Here is a 19,828-nt window from a genome sequence, read left to right as displayed (position 1 = left end):
AATTAACACCTAAAACTCTGTGTTAAGTATTAGCGTTGCCTAAACAGAGTTGGTATTTAAAATTGATTATAAACATTGTAGTTTTGTCTAGTCATGGGATAATACTTAAAAATGGATGTTTAGTTCAATTAAGTATGGACATTGGGTGGCCTTTTATTAAGAGTACGTGTGTGTGCTGAGATTGATGATTGGTGGAGTACGTTCTACGCACAGAAGTACATTTTATGTACAAAGTCCTTTTTCTAAGCTCTATGTCTTAGGTGCTGCTTGTTCCAGGGTACTATTATGTTCTCGGGTACGAGTTCTACCCATACCAGATTACTATAATGTACCAGAAGTACTATCTAGTACAAAGTCTTTTTGACACTATTGTGTGTCGGTTATGGGAGTGTACGAGAGTACTCTATTAGTATTTCCCCATACTGTTTATGTTGAAAGAGCTTTGGAGTCAGTGTTTTTTTTATGAAGTGATCGGACGAACTTCATGTGTCAGCGTTTCCTTTCCCGAAGTACTTAAGGGAACTTCGTAGATTGCCTAATAAAGTGTATCGGTAATAGACCACTACTAGGTATGATGTTATATTTCCGGATAGGGTGCGTCTGGGGTGAAATACCTCATGATATTTTAGACCACACCTAGGAAAAGTTCGATGCTTGATAGGGAGAGTCTGGGGGTAAAACACCTCACGATATTCGGACCACGCCTAGGCATTGTTATCTAGATAACTACCATTGACTTAACTGTCTTTTGGTTTTTACGAACGGAGGTTCACGGTGAAACTTATTTCGTTCCCCTTATTTGATGTCTTTATTGATCCTCATTTGCTACCAAGGAATTTGCAAAGCAGCATCGTCGATTTGTTGTTCACATTGATCCTTTAGGCTAGATCTCGTAAGATCATTGCATAGGATCAGTACGTGGGGATCGATGGGATGGGATAGAATGATATATCTGTGTTAATGATAATAGTGGTTTTGTAGGTTTGGGATATACATTATTATCACATTGTAGGATTTAAAACCCTATGTATCTCACCTGGTTTCCCAACCTGACCACTCAATTTATATGCATCACAGGCAGCAGTGTAAGACTACTGAAGACTCAAGTATGATGCGGAGAGAAGACCTGCAATAGAGTTCATGATTGCTAGGTCTTTACGTTGTAACATATGTTGTGTATCAGTTATGACATCCCTAGAGTTGTATTATTTTGAGACAATATTTTGTACTCAATTTGTTTTTAATATATTGTGACATCCCCAAAATCTCGGCTAGAAAAGACCGATTTTCAATTATGCTTTTAAAATAATTTCAGAGTAAATCCTTTTGATTTGAAAGAGTTGCGGAATTTGTTCCCAAAAACAAAACATGATAAAACAATGTTTACCAAAGCATTTCATAAAAGAAATGTATTTTCATTATATAATCAAAACTCGGGGTGTCATGTTCCGATACAGACCATTAAGCATAAACGATAACATTACAAGTCATTCAACAAATATATACATATACAGACTTGTAAACAAAACAACTTGATTGTTCATCCATCTTACGCCCTTGCGCCACTTCCTGTAATACAGATAAAACTGAGTGGGTCAGGCTTGCGAGCCTGGTAAGCATATAGGGTTTTCAACCCACAATAAATAAATTAAATTTAATTTCACCAACCAATCACTATCCCGATTACCCATTCCCGTTATCCTCACTTTACGTCCCTAAAACAACATCTATCTCAAGGGACCTAATCTAGGATTTTCATCGGGACGGACATTACTGCTAAGGGGTTTCCTCAACAATAGATATCCTAAAGGCAACCATGAGGGGGATAGAGTACACCGGTGAACACATCGTTCACAACACCTACAGGTTATGAATCTGCTAGCGTTCCACGAGACTGTCTAGAAGGAGTCTGTGGTCGTTATCCATACTCCGCTGAATAACTAGGTCAACAACAACAATATCGAGGCCTTTCATCTGTTTATTACACACCAACTATCTACCCATGTTCTACCCAACATATTAGTAGATAAAAATATATATTTTTATACATAGTTTAAAACCTGTATAGCATTTCATCCAATACATATTTCACATAACAGATGAGGCATACCCACATAACACGTATTTCATAGAAAACAAATCAGATCTATGAGATTGAAGAGAGTGAATATACATTCACGCACATAACAACAAAATTATACACATAACACCTATTTCGTATAAAATACTTTATAATTATGCGTTAGAAGAAATTAACTACACACTCACTTGATAAGAAGATGATCGGACAGCACTACGGCTTGTAGAAGTAGTAATCCTCAGCAGATCTGGAAGATCTCTACAAAAATCGAACTTCTCGCGGACAGAGCTTCGGCTCGGAAATCGCACTTCTCGGGATCTTCGGGGCTTCAAAACTTGATTCGGGGCTCGGGAATATTACCTGGGCTTCGGGGTACTTCTGGCACGCAAATTGAGGTAAAACGGGAGAGAGAAGAGAGAAAAATAGCAAAGAAACTCAGCAACCTCGCATCCTATTTATAGGAGGCTGGAGCCTCGGAGTACGCGGGGCGTACAGCCTTACGCGGGGCATACTGCCTCCGAAACGTAAGCGCATGCGTCATCCGAAGTTCTCGAGTGCGAGTGTCGACATTCTTCGCTGTACGCAGGGCGTACTCCGGATGAGTCCGGTGACTTGCCTCCGGATATTACCGAGATTTAATAATTAATTATTTAATAAACTTCGAAAATTTATATCTCCCTCATACGAACTCCATTTTCGACGTTCTTTATATCCACGCGAAGGTGAGACTACGCTCTACAACTTTCGTTTAGACTCCGTCGGCTAATTTTGACTTTATTTTTATTATTTATTTTTAATAGGCTGGGACAGAAAATTTCGTTATAAATTCATAACTTCTTCGTTTGACGTCCGTTCTCGCCTAACTTTTTATCGATTTGATACTAACAACGAGATCTTCGAATCTCATTTAGATCACTAAGGCTAAATATCGCTCTAACGTAAATTGTACTTTTTACGTCATTCAGCGTTATCGGTTCTGTCGCGAAACTTCGACAGGTCATAACTTCTTTGTTATAACTCGGATTTCGGCATTCTTTATATCCTCGGAAACCTTGTTTCAACTACTACAACATTATCTAAAGATATCAAGTTTATTTTATACTTAAATTTTGACGCTTATTTTTATTCTTAATTAATCACACCAGATAATTAAGCAATTAAGCACAAAACACATAATACTCAAATAATACACTTCTATTATTTCAAAACGGGTTACAAAGGTTAACCTAGACTATTATATCATCATTAATGACAGGCCCAAAAACACAGGCGTTACATATACTGGGAATTTCAGCAATAAAAGATTCCTCGGGCTTTCCTACACATGCAAGAATCACAAAGACATCCAGCATACAAACATTCCTCGGGCTTTCCCTGACACCGGACTGAATTCCAAAAACATATAAACCTACATCGGGCATAGCTCGGTGTCGGACCTTAGTATGGCGTCTGCTAACATACATAAACGGGCCATCATTGGTGCCTTCAACCCGTTCCTACTGGAGGAAAACTCACCTCTCAAAGTCGACTGTGAAATCTTGTCGTGAGGAATCTCTAATTGCTGCTCCAATGGCTCCCCATCTATCATTATCACAATAACACTTAGTAAAAAAAATCCAATTATCCTTCTTAGGGTAAAATGACCATTTTACCCGTCAAAGACAACATTCTGGTCAAAGTCAACATTCTGGGTTGACTCAACTCGTCAAGTTGATCCATCAACTCGCCGAGTTCTATAAATTCGGAACCCTAGAATTACCATCCAACTCATCGAGTCATCCCCCTGACTCGCCGAGTTCCATTGCTAATCGTAGCCGTGATAAAGTGAATCAACTCTTCGAGTCCCTCCTCGGACTCGTTGAGTTGTACCTAGTATTGAATCGGGACAAATCAACTCAACTCGTCGAGTTCCTCTATGGAATCGACGAGTTCCCCAGTTTGTTTGGGCCATCTTAATGGATTAAGCCCCTACTCTTCAGATCTAAGTTTCATATTTCTCATATACATTGAAAATGTCCTTTTAAGGGTAAACTTTCCAACTTTACTTATTAGTACCTTTACTTAATGGGTTTAGCTCAAACCCTAACTCTTTAGGACCTAGATCTTGGTCCACAAGCCATCCATACTCCAAACTAAAGCATACAAACAGAGATCTAGCCCCTAAAAACTACATTAACACATAAAGCTTCTAACTTTCACTCCATGCATGGCCTTTTGGAGCTTAAAAGGCTAATGTGACATCCTATGGCTTGCATGGGGCTTCAATGATCATAAAGTTTGCACCTTTATGCCATGAAAGCCCTCCAATATTCCAGATCTGATGGTTCACTCAATTGGGATGTCCATATCCCAAAGATCAAGCTTCATGGACCAAAAACTCAATAAAGTGATAATAAAGAGATCTAAGAAGCTATTAAGCAAGTTTGAGGCTTGCTTACCAGAAAATGATGAGGAAGAAATGAAGTCTCTGGATCTACTATCTTCTTCTTGAATCCCCAAGCTTCTCCTTCCTTCATAAGCTTCAAAACACACAAAGTTTCACTCAAAAATGGCTCACAAGCTCACAATTGCATTAGGGTTTCTGAATATAGGGTTTGTGATTTGGAGGCTGAAAATGAGGCCAACAAGTGGTGAATAAGATGCTTAAATAGGGTGCAAAATCCTGGCATCCCTACTCGGCGAGTTGAGGGCTCTCAAATCGTCGAGTAGGGATGTCAGGATGAAACCCTAATTTCAGGGTTTTGCACCCTATTTAAGCATCTTATTCACCACTTGTTGGCCTCATTTTCAGCCTCCAAATCACAAACCCTATATTCATAAACCCTAATGCAATTGTAAGCTTGCTTAAAACCCGCACCCCATCTAGTCTCTACTCGACAAGGTTGGGGCTCCCAAATCGTCGAGTTGCTCTATAAAAGTGAATAAATTATAATTAAATGCGTACCAAGAATCAGACGTTACATGTACTATGATAAAATGTTGTTACGATACATTTTTTACTGTTTTGATTTGATTATTGTATGTTTTGAATGAAATTTGAAAACTAAATTTTATGTGTATTTTTTTGGATGTTACAATGGGATCACATTTGTAGGAAGCTTAAGAAAGTGAGTGATACTTTGGTTTTACATTGTAATAGTTTCTTATGTAATTTTTTAAATATTGTGTTTTCTTACTGTAGGAATCCTCCATAATTCATGATGATGTCGTTCTTTGTATCGTTTTTAGTAGAGATTCAGAGATGATTGTTTCTCGATCACTAGATGGATTGAAATGGGTTCTTCTTAATTATGTTTTGTGTTACTAGGACATCGTTTAAACATACTAAGCCTCATGGAATATATTCTTGTGTTAAATAATAAGAATACTGTTGTAAAACATGTTATGTTTTAATTGAAGTAATATTTTAGTGTTTTTCCATTTATTATAGTAATTATTTTTATTATTTTATATTCATATACATTTATAAAAAAATCACACATAAATTCCATACATAAATGTTTTGTAATAAATGAGTGCCACCAAAACACAAATAAAACGCTTTTAATTTAGTAATTATATAGTCACACAAAAAAGTGTTATAGTGACTAAAAAAGTGTCATTAAAACCCAAAAGGGTTGTTGTGACACAATCAAGAAGTGTCACTAAAGAACTTTAGTGGCATCGCTTTTAGTGGCATTCATTTTTTGTGTCGTTGACTCCCTAGGAAGTCTTTAGTGGCACTTTTTTGGTTTTTAGTGATATTTTTTTGTGCCACAAAATGTCATTTAGTTTGTAGTGACATCTAAAACTAACTTCTTCCCCTCGACTCGATTGTCGACCACATAGGTAAGATAACCTGAACATCCATGCTGGAGATACTACCTAGCATTGGTAGTCAGGAAAAAAAAAAGTTGAACCTACCTTGGTACACTCACCATAAATGGTTAGTTCTCCCCCACTTGGGGTTTGAACTACCACAAGTTGCCTCTCATAATCAATCATAGCTCCAAATCTACTCTACCAATCAATCCCTACAATCACGCATACATCCCTCATAGGGATGGGGATTAGGTCAATCGGGTAGATCACCCCAAATATCTCCAAGGTACAGTTGTGGAAAACGCTCGAAGCGGAAACCTTATGTTCATTGGCGATGGATACTCGCAACAGACACTTCAATTCCCCAAGGGTCACATTAAAATCCCTACTGAAAGACTAAGACACAAATGACTAACTCGCACCCGAGTCGAAAAGCACAAGAGCAGACAATGAATTTACTAAGAAGGTACCTATCAGAAGCATAAATATAAGCATATAGAAATTTAACTTGATAGAACTATAAATGAATACATATCAGTAACGACATCTGGTGCCGCCCTGGCCTCCTCCACAATCTACTGAAAAACGCGACCTCTGGCCTTCGGGGCCTCAGGCCTCCCCTAGCAACCATCCGTGATTCGAAGAGTAGTATGATTCGGTGACTGTACGATCCTAGAAGTCGGCAATGGATAGTTGGCCTTCACATGGACAACCTAATCACAGTGACAACCAACTCAAGTACCCTGTTACGAGAGTTGCTACTGCTAATGACAATCTTTGTCAAATTGGCCCTCATTGCCACATTTATGGCACCCGACCTTTACGACATACACTATCATGCACCTTTTCATACTTGCCACAAGTGTGGCCTCTCTGTCCTCCTGATCGGGTATCAGTGGGCTTTAACCGCTTCGCTGCAGGCTAAGCCTAAATCGAGACCTGCCACTTTTTCTTCCTCAACTTACAAATTGCCCTTACCCCCCCCCCCCCTTTTTTTTTCCTTCTTGAATCGAGAACCATGTATACCTCAAGTCTCAAGAAAACTACACCTACCCTCCTTGAAAAATCGAGATTAGATGCTCCCCTTTTCTTATGTGCCTTTCTTCTCCACCATACTAATTTAAATACTTTTTTTTGTTTTAACTGCATGTACGAAGATGTAAGGAACAAGGGTGAAGATAATGGTGGTTTGGAGGCTCAGTAATGATTATTGGTATACTAGTGATGGTTCGATGATAGTTGCTTTCACGAGAGATGAAGGGGAGGATGTTTTACGGTTGTACCGGCAATCAAATTGTTGGGGAATGATGGTTTTGGTGATTAAGGTGAATGATAATGAAGATAGTGGTGGCGTTTGGTGGTGGTCTGGCTGCCAGATGGTGAAGAGGGTAAATGGATGGAGATAGTGATATGTGGTGGTGATGGTATCTGATGGTCAAAATGGTGGCTTGGATGTGGATGATAGTGGGGTTGATATTGTGGTTTCCATATCACCAAGAACTCATGGTGGATGTGTAAGGGCGACTTCTGTTGAAGGTAAATGTCAGGGGACGGTGATGGGATGCTCGTAACATGTTGGGGATTGCTTGAAGAAGGTGATGAAAGGGGTGAAAGATGGTGAGGCCGTCAGGTGTTGGATGGTGTGAGGCGGGTGATGGACAGTGATATAAGGTGCATGACTGCTCGTGAGCATTTGGGAAACAAAATTTTGTTCATTTGTCCCCACTTAAACAACATCATTTTACCCCCATTTAGGCCATGTAAGATGCCAATTAGGGAGGGAAACGGTTAACCAAGTGCATGAAGTCACAATGGGGCAAAACGAAAAAAAAAATCATAGTTCAATGTCTAATTTAGCGTGATTAGATATTTGGTGGCTAGAAATCGAGAGTCGCATGGTCATTTAAGTCAAAAGTCCTATCATAATTAGTCATTATATTAGGAAACATTCTATTTTACCATCTTTTGTATTAGATTCTAACTCTTAGGTATTGGTATATATAAATACCCATCCACCGTAATGTGGAAGGCATGGAAATGAATAAAACTAACAATGCTAAAGTATAATATATCCAAAAGACTTGAACATCGATTTAAATGCTACTCAAGTGTAAGATATTGAACCTATACGGAAATTGATTCATAACACTCACTCCACAAGAACTAGATGTATAATCGCCGTTACCACTGATCTTTAAGCCAACCAGTACCAACTAAATAGTGTAAAACTTAACTGTTATGGATTCAAAACCATTATCACTGGTCCAAAGTATACAAACATGTTTGCAAATAAAAATTCTAATTCCATTTCCGCTTACAATAAGGAGTAAGGGTCAAAGTTTATGGTGGGAACAGAATCAGAAAGGTTGATCAAGTTTCTTGAATCAAGCTCTATAAAGGTGGGGGGAACCTTCCACTGCAACTTTTCCTTTTTCTTTTCTTGTTCAAACTTCATACCATTTGATCATCAACGAAAAGTATTCTCAGGAAGACAATTGGCATAAACATCTCAACATTACCAAAAGAAATCACTGGCACATCATATTGGACTATTACATTAGTTCTGATTATGGTTGTGGTTTTACACATGGTTTCAAATATGTCCAGAATTTAAGGCTTAAAGAACTGAAACCGAAACATTATTTTTATTCACAAAATTAAAAGCATCAAAGTACAACAAAAAAGCAGTAAATGAATAAAGAAAATCATGCAATAGTGTTAGCCCCTGAATTCGAGATGAGAAAGAAAGATTACTATGAGTAGTCGAATTGATTGCAGTAGTTCCCAATTGGCTATGTAGCATGAGTTGAATCCTGTCGATCGTCAGTGATTTGATCGTCTAGGGTTCCAAACTTCTGCTTGAAGGAATCTTGCCTCTGTAACCACATCATATGCCCCTACAACCATAACTACAATTTTACAGCATCTTCAAAAATAAACAACATCGATTCACCGCGTTTCATACGATCGAGGGAGTTGGTTGAAATCGTTACCTGAAGAGCAGCAGCCCAACCGATGAGAAAAGAAGCGAACCAGAATTTCTTGTCGTTTAAGAGCTTCTTCACATCAAAATCTCGAGTTCCCATTTCCCCCAATTATAAACCCTAAACCCTAATCTCGGAACTTTTTCCAGAGCACCTGTGGCAAATCGCCAGATCCTTCCTTGCAATTTTGTTCGTAGGTTTCATGTCGGGATAAAGTACACAAAAGACCCTAAGGTTTATGCTAATTTTCATTTTAAACCTTAAACAATTTTTAATTCAAATGCTACTATAATAACTTTTGAGAACTTTTTTAGAAGCTTTTATAAGATTTATACATTGCAAAAGCTTACAACAATTATTTCCCTACACTTCTACACATACCATGAGTCAATTTGCATATGTATAGAAAGTGACAAGTTATATATAGACGAACTACAAGATATAATATTGACTTATTTTTAATAATATGTAATTTTTTTTGTACAATATCTTATTACTTTATATTTATTTATATGAATCATGGTGCTTTATATACATTTTACGAATTTTTTATATTTACATGAATCATGTCGCTTTATTATACATTTTACGAATTTACGGAACTAATAGAAACTAAAAACTATCAAATTACGATATTTATTAACTGACATAAACATATAGAACCACAACTCCGATCATCGTTGACAAAATCCCATTATTGAATTAAAATGGTTACATTACCATATACAAAGCAAGTTGGTTTAAAGAAAAAATAATCAATCCAACCTAACCATAATCTACAAGACGCAAGCAAATGTTGAATGAGGTCAAAAACATCGATTAAGTTGCTTTAAAAGGTACCCAAACATAACTAAAATTCACGGAACAAATGTTCTAGGGTTACTCTAATGACTTATTGAGTGTCAACAAGTTCAAAAGATAATTCTTGTTTAAAAATAATACGTTCCAGATCCATAAGACGCAATGGTGGAATTTGGTGTAACGTTAACCGATAAAGGTCGAATGCTTATTTTTTCCGTATCAATTACCTAAGGTATCCTAGTATCATGCAAAACAATAACATCAAACAAAAATTTTAAACCGATTTTCTTGTTTTTCATTGCAAAACAACTTTCAAGTTTTATGTGAAAATACAATCAAGGAAAAGAAACAATGAATTTAGCCAATTCTTGAGTGGTGTTGGCTTTAAAAGATGGTTCTGGGTCAAGGTTAACACGAGACACAATAGAGCAATTTTGGTAACATCAACGGATAAAGCCTGATTGGGTAGTCTTTTTGTATCAATGACTCAAGGTATTCTAAGTTTTATACAAAATCGTACCATTATATGTAAGAACGAAGATAGTTTTGAAACATTATGCCTATCATTTCAATGCAAAACAACTATCATACGTGAAAATAAAAAACGAAATTTCAGATTTTAAAATCTTGCATTTTCAAGGAACAAATGCGTCACTTTATTACAGACCAACCATCTTATATATTCTATTAAAAAACTGCAAACATCAAAATGTTTATTTTTACCTATGACAAGTCTAATGATTGTTTGGTAACGAGGTGACAAGTATATAATAGTTTAAGATATAGAATCATATTAAGCGAGAATCAAACTGTAATAACTCTCTCATAATCCTCAAGCTTTAACAAAATCTATAGAAAGCAACTCTTAAGATTTCACAGTTTCATGAAACTTTCATCTCATGTGTAGTTTATATTTTAAAAGAAAAGATATAAAAACCAGAAAAAAAACTCATATCAACCACAACATTTATGGCTTCGATCCTCCAGACAAATGAAGAGTAATCTTCTCCCTCAAAGCGACACCTTTCTTATCATCATCTAAATGACAAACAGCTGGACGATAATCCAAATCATGGCGATGTGAAAACACAAGCTTCTCTTGAACTTCATCTTCCATATCAATAAGTATGTTATGCAGGATGCAACAAGCAAGAATAATCAAGGGTAGTCTATCTTTATCAGGCCTCCACATCACTCCTTGAATAATCTTCCAATTCTGTTTCAGCTTCCCTAACGCCTTCTGTGCCACCATTTGTGTCTTCATCACCATTTGATTAAATCTAACTTCGGAATCACAAAGCTTGTTCCCTCGATATGGAGTCATCAACCATGGCAGCAACCGGAATCCCGAATTCCCGACTATATACTCCTCAATCTCGTTTCCTTCCGAAACCACCTTTCGTTTCCCATTCAACCTCTCCTCATTTTTACAAAACTTAAAAAAAGTTGACTTTTTATGGATGCGCTCATCGGTCATACACCCTGGCCACCCACCGACAAGATCCCGGAATCGCAAGTCGGCATCTGCGATTACCTGGAATGTAACCGTTTGGTTTTTCTCGCGGTCACACCACAATTGGGTTGCCCGGTCAGCAGTCGAGAGACACATCATGACATGGGAGGTGTCGATTGCACCACAACAGTTCGGGAGTCCGGCGATCTTTTCCAGTTTGGATTTCACGGCCTCCATCTCGGATTCCGATTCCGGCCATCGAATGTGGCTGATTCCCCGGGATTCCAAGGTGTCAACAAACAGTTTGGTTATCTGAGCAACCGTGGTTTGGTTTAGGTTGAGTGAAGTTCCAACTATGGCTAAAGAGTCACCGGATCCTAAACGTCTTAATGCTGTAGCAACCACATCATATAGGCACAAAGGAATGCCATTGATGTCCATGAAGTTTGGAGTTTTTGCAATTATATCTTCTTTAACGAGTGAGGAGATGTAGTCAAACGTTTTCATTGACATCTTGAACAAGGATTCGAAGCTTTGTGAATCCGTTGATTTGGATAAACTCCCTGAAAATCAACAAAATGTGAACTTTTTAATGGTAATAGCAGAAAATGGTATCATCATATACATATTTCTTTTTGCATAATGGAGATCTTACCATATCATGACCTTATAGAACGGTTGTAAATAGTTAAAGCTTTGGTTTCTAAGATTCAAGATAATGTTAATGATTAAAGTTGGAAACTTTATGGTTAAAAACATGAAACATTGAACTTTTGAGTAAGTTGTGATTATAAAGGACCCAAAAATGGCATGATACTACCATTGAAGCAATTTCTTAATGAGTTCTAACGGTTTGCATTGATGAAGTCTTAAGAATTACTTAGAGAATTATCATTGATGTTAAGTTCTTAATGAGTTCTTGCTAATGTGACACGAAGAAACGTTATTGACAAACTCAAAAACAAATCTTTATGAAGTTTAAGATCCGGGACTACTATCGAATCTAGTGAGGTCAACGTTTTTGAATCATTGAGGCAATTTACTTGCACAAATGCTACCAAAACCCTAGCCAACATGGAGCTCTGGTGAACTAGAATTGACCTTTTATTTGGTTTATAAAGCCTCCAAAATTCACCTAAAATCTATGTGAAAGAGTCAATGTTTGACTTTTTAGAATCAAATGAATTGCTTTTTAAGTCAAAGTTGATGGATATTTGTCACTGTAACATTAAACCATTGTAAAAATTTTGTAGAACTGAAATTATTTAGGGGTTTATAAAACAAATGATTTGGAAAAATTTTGATTCTGAAAATTAATAGGTTAGGACTTTGACAATTTATTGAAGAGTTTAATGTTAAACAAACACGAAGAACATATAAATTAATGTTGAACAACAGATAGCAGAATCTTCAAGCGTATTCTATGCAGCAAAGGAGTAAAACCATGATTTAAAGATTGACTGATTCGACATAAAAAAGTAAAAACATCCAGAAATCAAGCATAATTAACACAACAAACACGAAAATCCCCTAAAAACACCATTTGGATAATCCCTTTAATCACATTCTACGCATATCAACAAGAATAATCAGATAAACACATAAACAAGAAACACTAAATCAAACCGACAAAGATTATAAGGATTATATACGATTAAACGAAAAAACTTCAAGAGCATCAGGTAAACCACACGCAAGAACACGAATATATGAAGGTACACCATACCATGAAACCTTTTGGAGAAATCATGCCACCAATCGGAAAGTTGAGGCTGAGGAAGCGGCGGAGTGACGAGAGAGGTGGTAGGCTGCTCAGCCTTCTTTTTTGATTTGGAACTTCTGATGGGCCCCATTAAAGTATCAAGAACAGAAAAAGTCAAGAACCCAAGTTGATTTTTTTAAGGGAAAGTCAAAACAGGTCTGTGAAGACGAAGGGGGTGGGAATCGAAGAAGAAAGTAGGGAAAAATGGGTTTTGGTTAATGAATTTGGAGAGAGCATGCAATGGTGTTTTGTTTTGAGTTTTGACACAATAAACTTGAAATTCAACAACACCGGATATCTATATATATACAAGTATCAAGTTCTAAAAACATTGTGTTTCGGCATTCTGACAATCTTGCTGCCTAGTAACTCCTATTTGGCAAATTGAAACATTTATTAGGAGTAGACAATGAAATAATCCAACTTTTATATATTTTGCTTTATATAATATAAAGTAATTTAGTTTTATTTTTATTTTTTATTTTTACTTTAAGCTATTTTACATATATGAAATCTTTTAGTAACATTTGAATCTTAATTTATTTCAAAAGATTACAAACATACCAAAGGGTCATATATCTTAATTTATCTGTGTTGTAGATCATTCAAAAATTAATTTTCCAATATATAAGTGATTTTGCAATGATGTATGTAATTATTCAAAAATGGGCAGTATATATTCAATATATTTTTATTTAAAATTAAAAATTATAATAAAATCTTTTTTTCTAGTTCATCATGAACCTTTAAAAATATTTAATTTAATCTCTCTCTCTGTGTGTGTCTCTCTCTCAACATGTTATAATATAGAAACACAATTTCCTATATGATGTTAAGGTTGAAGCGACATGTAAAAAGATGTTATAACATCAGTTTATATGAAAATAACGCAATATGACGTTATGGATGAGGTGACACCTCTTAAATTAGTTATGATATGGGAAACATCACATTTTCATGATAACAAATATTATATCATAAGATGTGAGAAATCAACTAATCATCATTTTTTTCTTCTTCTCTCACTTTCTCTCTCTAGGTGTTGAAATATTAGTATAACATTTTAAAACATCATCATTTCTAATTATAATATTAATAATATGACGTGACATATGAGGTAATAATTTTATGGTGTTATAACACCAACTCATACTAAGAGTTTAATGTTCCAACAAATTAGACATCCTACTCTTTTTACAAAATAAATATCATTTATTATCCCCAATTCAATATTGCTTTTAATAAATATATATCCAACATTGAACATATTTTCTTTTGTTTTTGTGTAACGGTTTCGTATTTATTGACCAATTTACTCTTTATATTGAAATTATTTGTCGAGTTAAAAGTAAAAACATAAAATATATTATTAATGATTTATAAATTATACCATTCAATTTTTTATTTTTTATATTATATTATGTTTTGAAAATTTTATCATTTGATAATATAAAAAAAATAAAAAAAAAGTTGGATACGATGTCATTGATGTCATTATATACATATGTAATTAAAATTATATTTCTATTTCTGACCATTTAGCTCCTTGTTACTTTATGGTATTTATAAGAAAATAATGTAATTGATTTACTTTTTAATTAATGATTATTTTTTGAGCTAGAAAATTTTGAAAATCATCTCATTCCATCAATCATTTTATTTGCCCTTCGAAAACATCGTGAAAACATTTTTCAATAATGATGTATGGACCAACTGAATATATATATATATATATATATATATATATATATATATATATATATATATATATATATATATATATATATATATATATACACGTTTAGTTTTATAAAACCAAATGTTTTACTAAATTTATAATTTTAAAATAGCATTTTATGAGTAATAAGTTGTATGCATTTAATATAATAATAATAATAATAATAATAATAATAAAATATATACTATTACATTATAGTAATATACAATATTATATGAATATTGCATATTATATGAATATTGCATATTACAGAAATAAATACATACATTCTATCAATTGTATCATAACATTAAATAGGGAACATCTTTCCAAATATCATAAAGCAAATAATATAAATATAAATAAATCATTATACTAATAAAATGGTAGTTTTTTTTACCACGTATCATCATATTAGGCCTTATAATTAATATCATAGCACTTGTAAATTTATTAATTCTTCATTTTAAATTTTAAATTTTAAATTTCAAATTTCAAATTTCTTATTTTAATTACATTAAATTAATAACATTAGAATAAAAAATAAAATAAATTTTATATAAATTATAAGGTTATATAATTTTACGTATTTATTTGAATCAATGATTATAGTTTTATATATAACTAAAAAAATATCTCTTAATCAATAAGTTATTTAAAATAATTAATTAATAGTTTTGAGTTTTTACTTAGAAAGTTTAATTAATTTTGTAATTGTGGTTTTCACGGGTTATAAACTAGTATACAAATATAATTGTATATTTTTTAATTTGTTACAGGTAAATTGCATAAAAGTCTCACATATATTTTTATGCTAAGGCATTATGTTATGACGTTGCGTGTCGACTTATCATTATTTGGTGACATCACATTTTAGGTATTAAAATTTAAATAAAAAAATTGTAGTTATTTTTGTCTTAAATATACGGACTTTTCTGATATCCAAATTGTAGTGACATTTGTGCAATTTAGTCTCATGTTGCCTATACTAAAGTATTCATACATATAATGTGTTGATTGTTACACTTAATAATAATGGTTAACCATTCCTTATGTACAATTGTAACGACCCAAAAATCCAGGATAAAAATTTTATTATTATTATTATTTTGTTATAGTCAAAACATTAATGAAACATATCCAAACATTGAAAAGCAATTAAATAAAACAATTATCAGAGTTTATTCCCAAAGATCACATATTGCGGAAAACATGGGTGTATGCGTTGTGATCGTCCTTAACTCTTCATTTTAAAATTGGAGTGTAACACCCCAAAGTTTGGAAAGCCAAGAAAAGAAAGAAAACCTCAAGTTTAGGGGAGACTCGGCGAGTCCATGGACGGACTCGGCGAGTCCGAGCGGGATCCGGATTGTGGTGAAAGCGACCGACTCGGCAAGTCGGCCAAGGAGACCCGACGAGTTGGGTCTGAACGAGGAAAACCCTAAATCCGGGAACTTGGAGCCTATTTAAGCGTCTCATTCTCCTTCCTAGGGTTCCTTTACTACCTCTCTACCCCAGAACACCAAACCCTAGCCGCCATATCCGTTTTTGAGCTAGATCTTGCCTTGAAGAGTGCACTAAAGCTTGGAGGAGGAAGAAAGACCTTGGAGGTGCAAGAAGGGACTGTAGATCTGGGATTGTGGAGTCATTTCAGAACAATTGGAGGTAATAAGTTGTTGCTTGGACTCCCTTTGCACCTAGATCTATTCTTATATGTGAGTTTTGGTCATTTTAGTATGATATGTAACCAATCCGAGTTGGAGGTTCAGATCTGAGGTTGCTACCTCAGATCCATGTTTGTTTTGGTCTTGAATCCCCTAAAGTATCAGCCCTTGGTATGTTGAAGAAGTATGTTTGCCATAAACCCGAGTTTAGGGTGTTTTGAGCCTAGATCTCTTAATCTACACGTAAAGTTTGCCACTTTACGTGGGGAATAGTCCCTAGAAGTATGGATCTATGAGTTGGAAACTCTGTTTGGCTCGAAAAGCCACTGCATGGATTGAGGACTGGATAGACTCGGCGAGTCCTTCGAGTGGACTCGGCGAGTAGCTTGAAGATGAGGAGGAACTCGACGAGTAGGATGAACAACTCGTCGAGTCGAATGAAGTTAGGCATGGACTCGGCGAGTTGGATGAGCAACTCGACGAGTTGGTTGAAGATTGTCTAGGACTCGACGAGTCTGTTCTTGGACTCGGCGAGTCAGATCGCGAAACCCTAAACCCTTCGAGTTGAGATTCGAATCAGTGAGTCGGGTGGTGACTCAGCGAGTTGGACAGGACAGGACTTGGAACTAGTTGGACTCGGCGAGTCATAGACTGACTCGGCGAGTCGAGTCGCGAATAAGAAAGACCCAGAGCATATGAACTCGGCGAATCAGTAGGTAACTCGGCGAGTAGGGTTGACCTGGAAGGTTGACATTGACTAGGATTTTGACTTTGACCAGAGTTGACCTAGTGACCTTTGGAGGTCAATTGGACTAAGTGTTTTATTGGCTTTTGAAGCTCGAAGAGTTAGTGGAGCAGCAGTTCGGAGTTAGAGGTCAAGTAGCAGTCAAGAGGATTAGCAGCATCAGTTCAGCAGTCTCAGGTGAGTTTCCTTCCAGTAGGGACGGGTCTAAGGCCACAATGCCGACCCGTTCAGTTAGCAGTAGTTTCCGGACTTCGGTCCGATGCAGTAGTTAGTATGTTTGATGCCTTCGTGGCTCAGACAGGATTTATGTGCTATGTTTTATGTGATATGTGTTATGTGTTCCGGGCTACGGCCCGATGTAGTATGCAGTATATGTGTTCATGCTAGTTGATATGTTATGCTATGCTATGTTCAGTCAGTTAGCCCGGACTTCAGTCCCATGCAGGGGACAAGGTCCCAGTCAGTTTCCGGACTTCGGTCCGATGCAGGGGGCAAGGCCCCAGTTAGCCCGGACTTTGGTCCGATGCAGGGGACAAGGTCCCAGTCAGTTTCCGAACTTCGGTCCGATGTAGGGGGCAAGGCCCCAGTTAGCCCGGACTTCAGTCCGATGCATGGGACAAGGTCCCAGTCAGTTTCCGAACTTCGGTCCGATGTAGGGAGTCAGTATCGGACTTCGGTCCGATGCAGTTAGTTCCAGACTTTGGTCCGATGCAGGGGACAAGGTCCCAGTTAGTTCCGGACTCCGATCCGATGCAGTTTCCGAGCTTCGTCCCGATGCAGTGGGCAAGGCCCAATATGTGTATATATGTTATTGTATGGTATGTGGTAGTTTGGGGGAGCTCACTAAGCTTCGTGCTTACGGTTTTCAGTTTTGGTTTCAGGTACTCAGTTTTTAAAAGAGGAGCTCGGGGAGATTGCAGTGCACACACCATAGTCAGTTAGCCTGGGAATGTTTGACTCTGATAATGATATTATGTTTTGAATTAATACTCGAGAATTTATGTTATGACTTATGATACAGTTTTTTTATAAATATGATTCTAATAATGCTTTTAAAGAAAAAAAATTTGGTCGTGATTTTTGGGTCGTTTCATGGAGTACCTGAAACAAGACTGAAAACCGAAAGCACAAAGCTTAGCGAGTTCCCCAACACATATCACACATGAAACCACATAAGTCCAAATAAATAATGCATATAAATATATAAGGATGTCATGGAAACCCTCCACGGTCTTATTCCGATGCCATGGGAACTCCCACATGGTCATAATGAACTGTCATGGGAACCCCCACATGGTCTTAATGAACTGTCATGGGAACCCCCACATGGTCTTAGCCTGGAATCTCCCCCCATGGTTTGATATCCAACTGCCTCGGGCACCCCCCGGGGTCTTCCATGCAAGTATCACAAACACAACTAGCATACCACATATCACCAAGACAACTAGCATGCCACATAGCACATAATGGACCGGCATTGGTTCCTTTGACATGTAGATATTGTGAGGAGACTCACCTCGAATGCTGAAGCTCATTGCAAGAAACCCTAGCTGCTACCCTGATGACTTCCCAAGCTAGCAATACCAAAACAACATCCAATAAGCAACTGAATTCCAAACCATGATCCATAATCCAAACTTAGGTTAAAATAACCATTTTACCCCTAGTCCAACCAGACTCACAACCAAGGCACAAGCCCAAAACCAACAAGGCTCAAAATTATAAGATCCATAAAAGCCCATAAATGGCCTAACTTTCCAAATTGGGCCCAACCCTATATAGGCCTTACCCAAAAGACCAAGAATTTTTGTCTAATAATAGTTCTCCGGTGGCCCAAAGGTATAAGCCAATTGGGCCCTCTAAAGTCCAAAACCATTGGGTCCACCAAGGCCTAATACAAATCTGGGCCCAATTAGACATGTCCAAACAGAAGACTAAGACTCTAAGATTCCCCGGATCAAAAACCCAACATACAAACCTAAGCCCATGCCCAAAGCCCAAGCATGAAACAAACCCATAAGCCCACTGATGAGTGTACACGGGGCGTACCCCCTTAGGTACGCTCAACGTACTCGAAGCAAAGATTGGGGGCCTCAAATCAGTACGTGGGGCGTATAAGGACTTACGCGGGGTGTACCCAAATATCAATAAAACTCCTTTTGTGACTTAACCAATTAAGAACTTTTCATCTAAACTTCAGGAAACCTCCAAATGAAGCTCTTAATGCATAAAGTCGGCACCTTTATGCATTTGCATGGCTCAAAGGGACCCAATGAGTATTTTAACCCAATAATACCCATCTTAATCCATCAAGAACATGTATGGACCATATATAAGTGTAACGCCCGGGTTTTCAGGGCTAAGCATTTTTGTCAATATAATAGTCTAGGTCAACTATTGTAACTCTTTTTGAAGTAATAAATATGAAATATTTGAGTATTATGTGAATTATGTGTGTTTATGTGTTTATTATTTAATTATAAATGTATAATTAATAAAGAATAAAAATGAGCGTCAAAATTAAAGTGTGAGATAATCCCGATATCTCTACATAAAGTTGTAGAATATGTCTCAAGGTTTCCGTGCATATAAAGAATGCCGAAATCCGAGCTATAAAGAAGAAGTTATGGCCCGCCGAAGTTTTACGATAAAACCGGCACGACACCGGGAAACGTAAATAGTGAATTTACGATAGAAGACTTTTTAGCCTTAGCAATCTAAACAAAAGTCGTAGAATATGTTAAACTAAGAACATCGATAAAAAGAACGCCCAATTCTGACTTCGTATGAAGAAGTTATGATTTTTCTAAGATTCGGCTTA

At 36.4% G+C, this 19,828-nt stretch overlaps 1 protein-coding gene across 7 annotated transcripts; it reads right to left on the bottom strand.

Moving 5' to 3' along the window:
• Positions 1-1,394: 1,394 nt before the first annotated feature.
• LOC145032865 (hexose transporter) lies at positions 1,395-9,070 on the bottom strand. Of its 7 annotated transcripts, none has more exons than XR_013677221.1 (4): positions 8,875-9,070; positions 8,636-8,778; positions 4,519-4,599; positions 1,395-1,569 (listed from the first exon to the last, which is right to left on the bottom strand). XR_013677221.1 is itself a non-coding variant. In XM_078981817.1 (4 exons), the coding sequence occupies exons 2-4, from the start codon at positions 8,682-8,684 to the stop codon at positions 3,489-3,491; spliced, it is 303 nt and encodes a 100-aa protein (XP_078837943.1). In that variant the 5' UTR covers positions 8,685-8,778; positions 8,875-9,033; the 3' UTR covers positions 3,348-3,488. The 7 variants fall into 7 exon arrangements, 6 of the variants coding, with proteins under 6 accessions (XP_078837945.1, XP_078837943.1, XP_078837947.1 ...); XM_078981817.1 differs by lacking the exon at positions 1,395-1,569 and adding an exon at positions 3,348-3,661 and having other exon boundaries at positions 8,875-9,033; XM_078981819.1 differs by lacking the exon at positions 4,519-4,599.
• Positions 9,071-19,828: the final 10,758 nt, after the last annotated feature.

This window comes from Lactuca saligna, chromosome 2 (assembly GCF_052625555.1).
Source record: "Lactuca saligna cultivar CGN05327 chromosome 2, ASM5262555v1, whole genome shotgun sequence".
In the NCBI taxonomy this organism is placed as follows: Eukaryota; Viridiplantae; Streptophyta; class Magnoliopsida; order Asterales; family Asteraceae; genus Lactuca; species Lactuca saligna.
The sequence above is the reverse complement of the archived record's forward strand: the minus strand, read 5'-3'. Positions and strand labels throughout refer to the sequence as shown.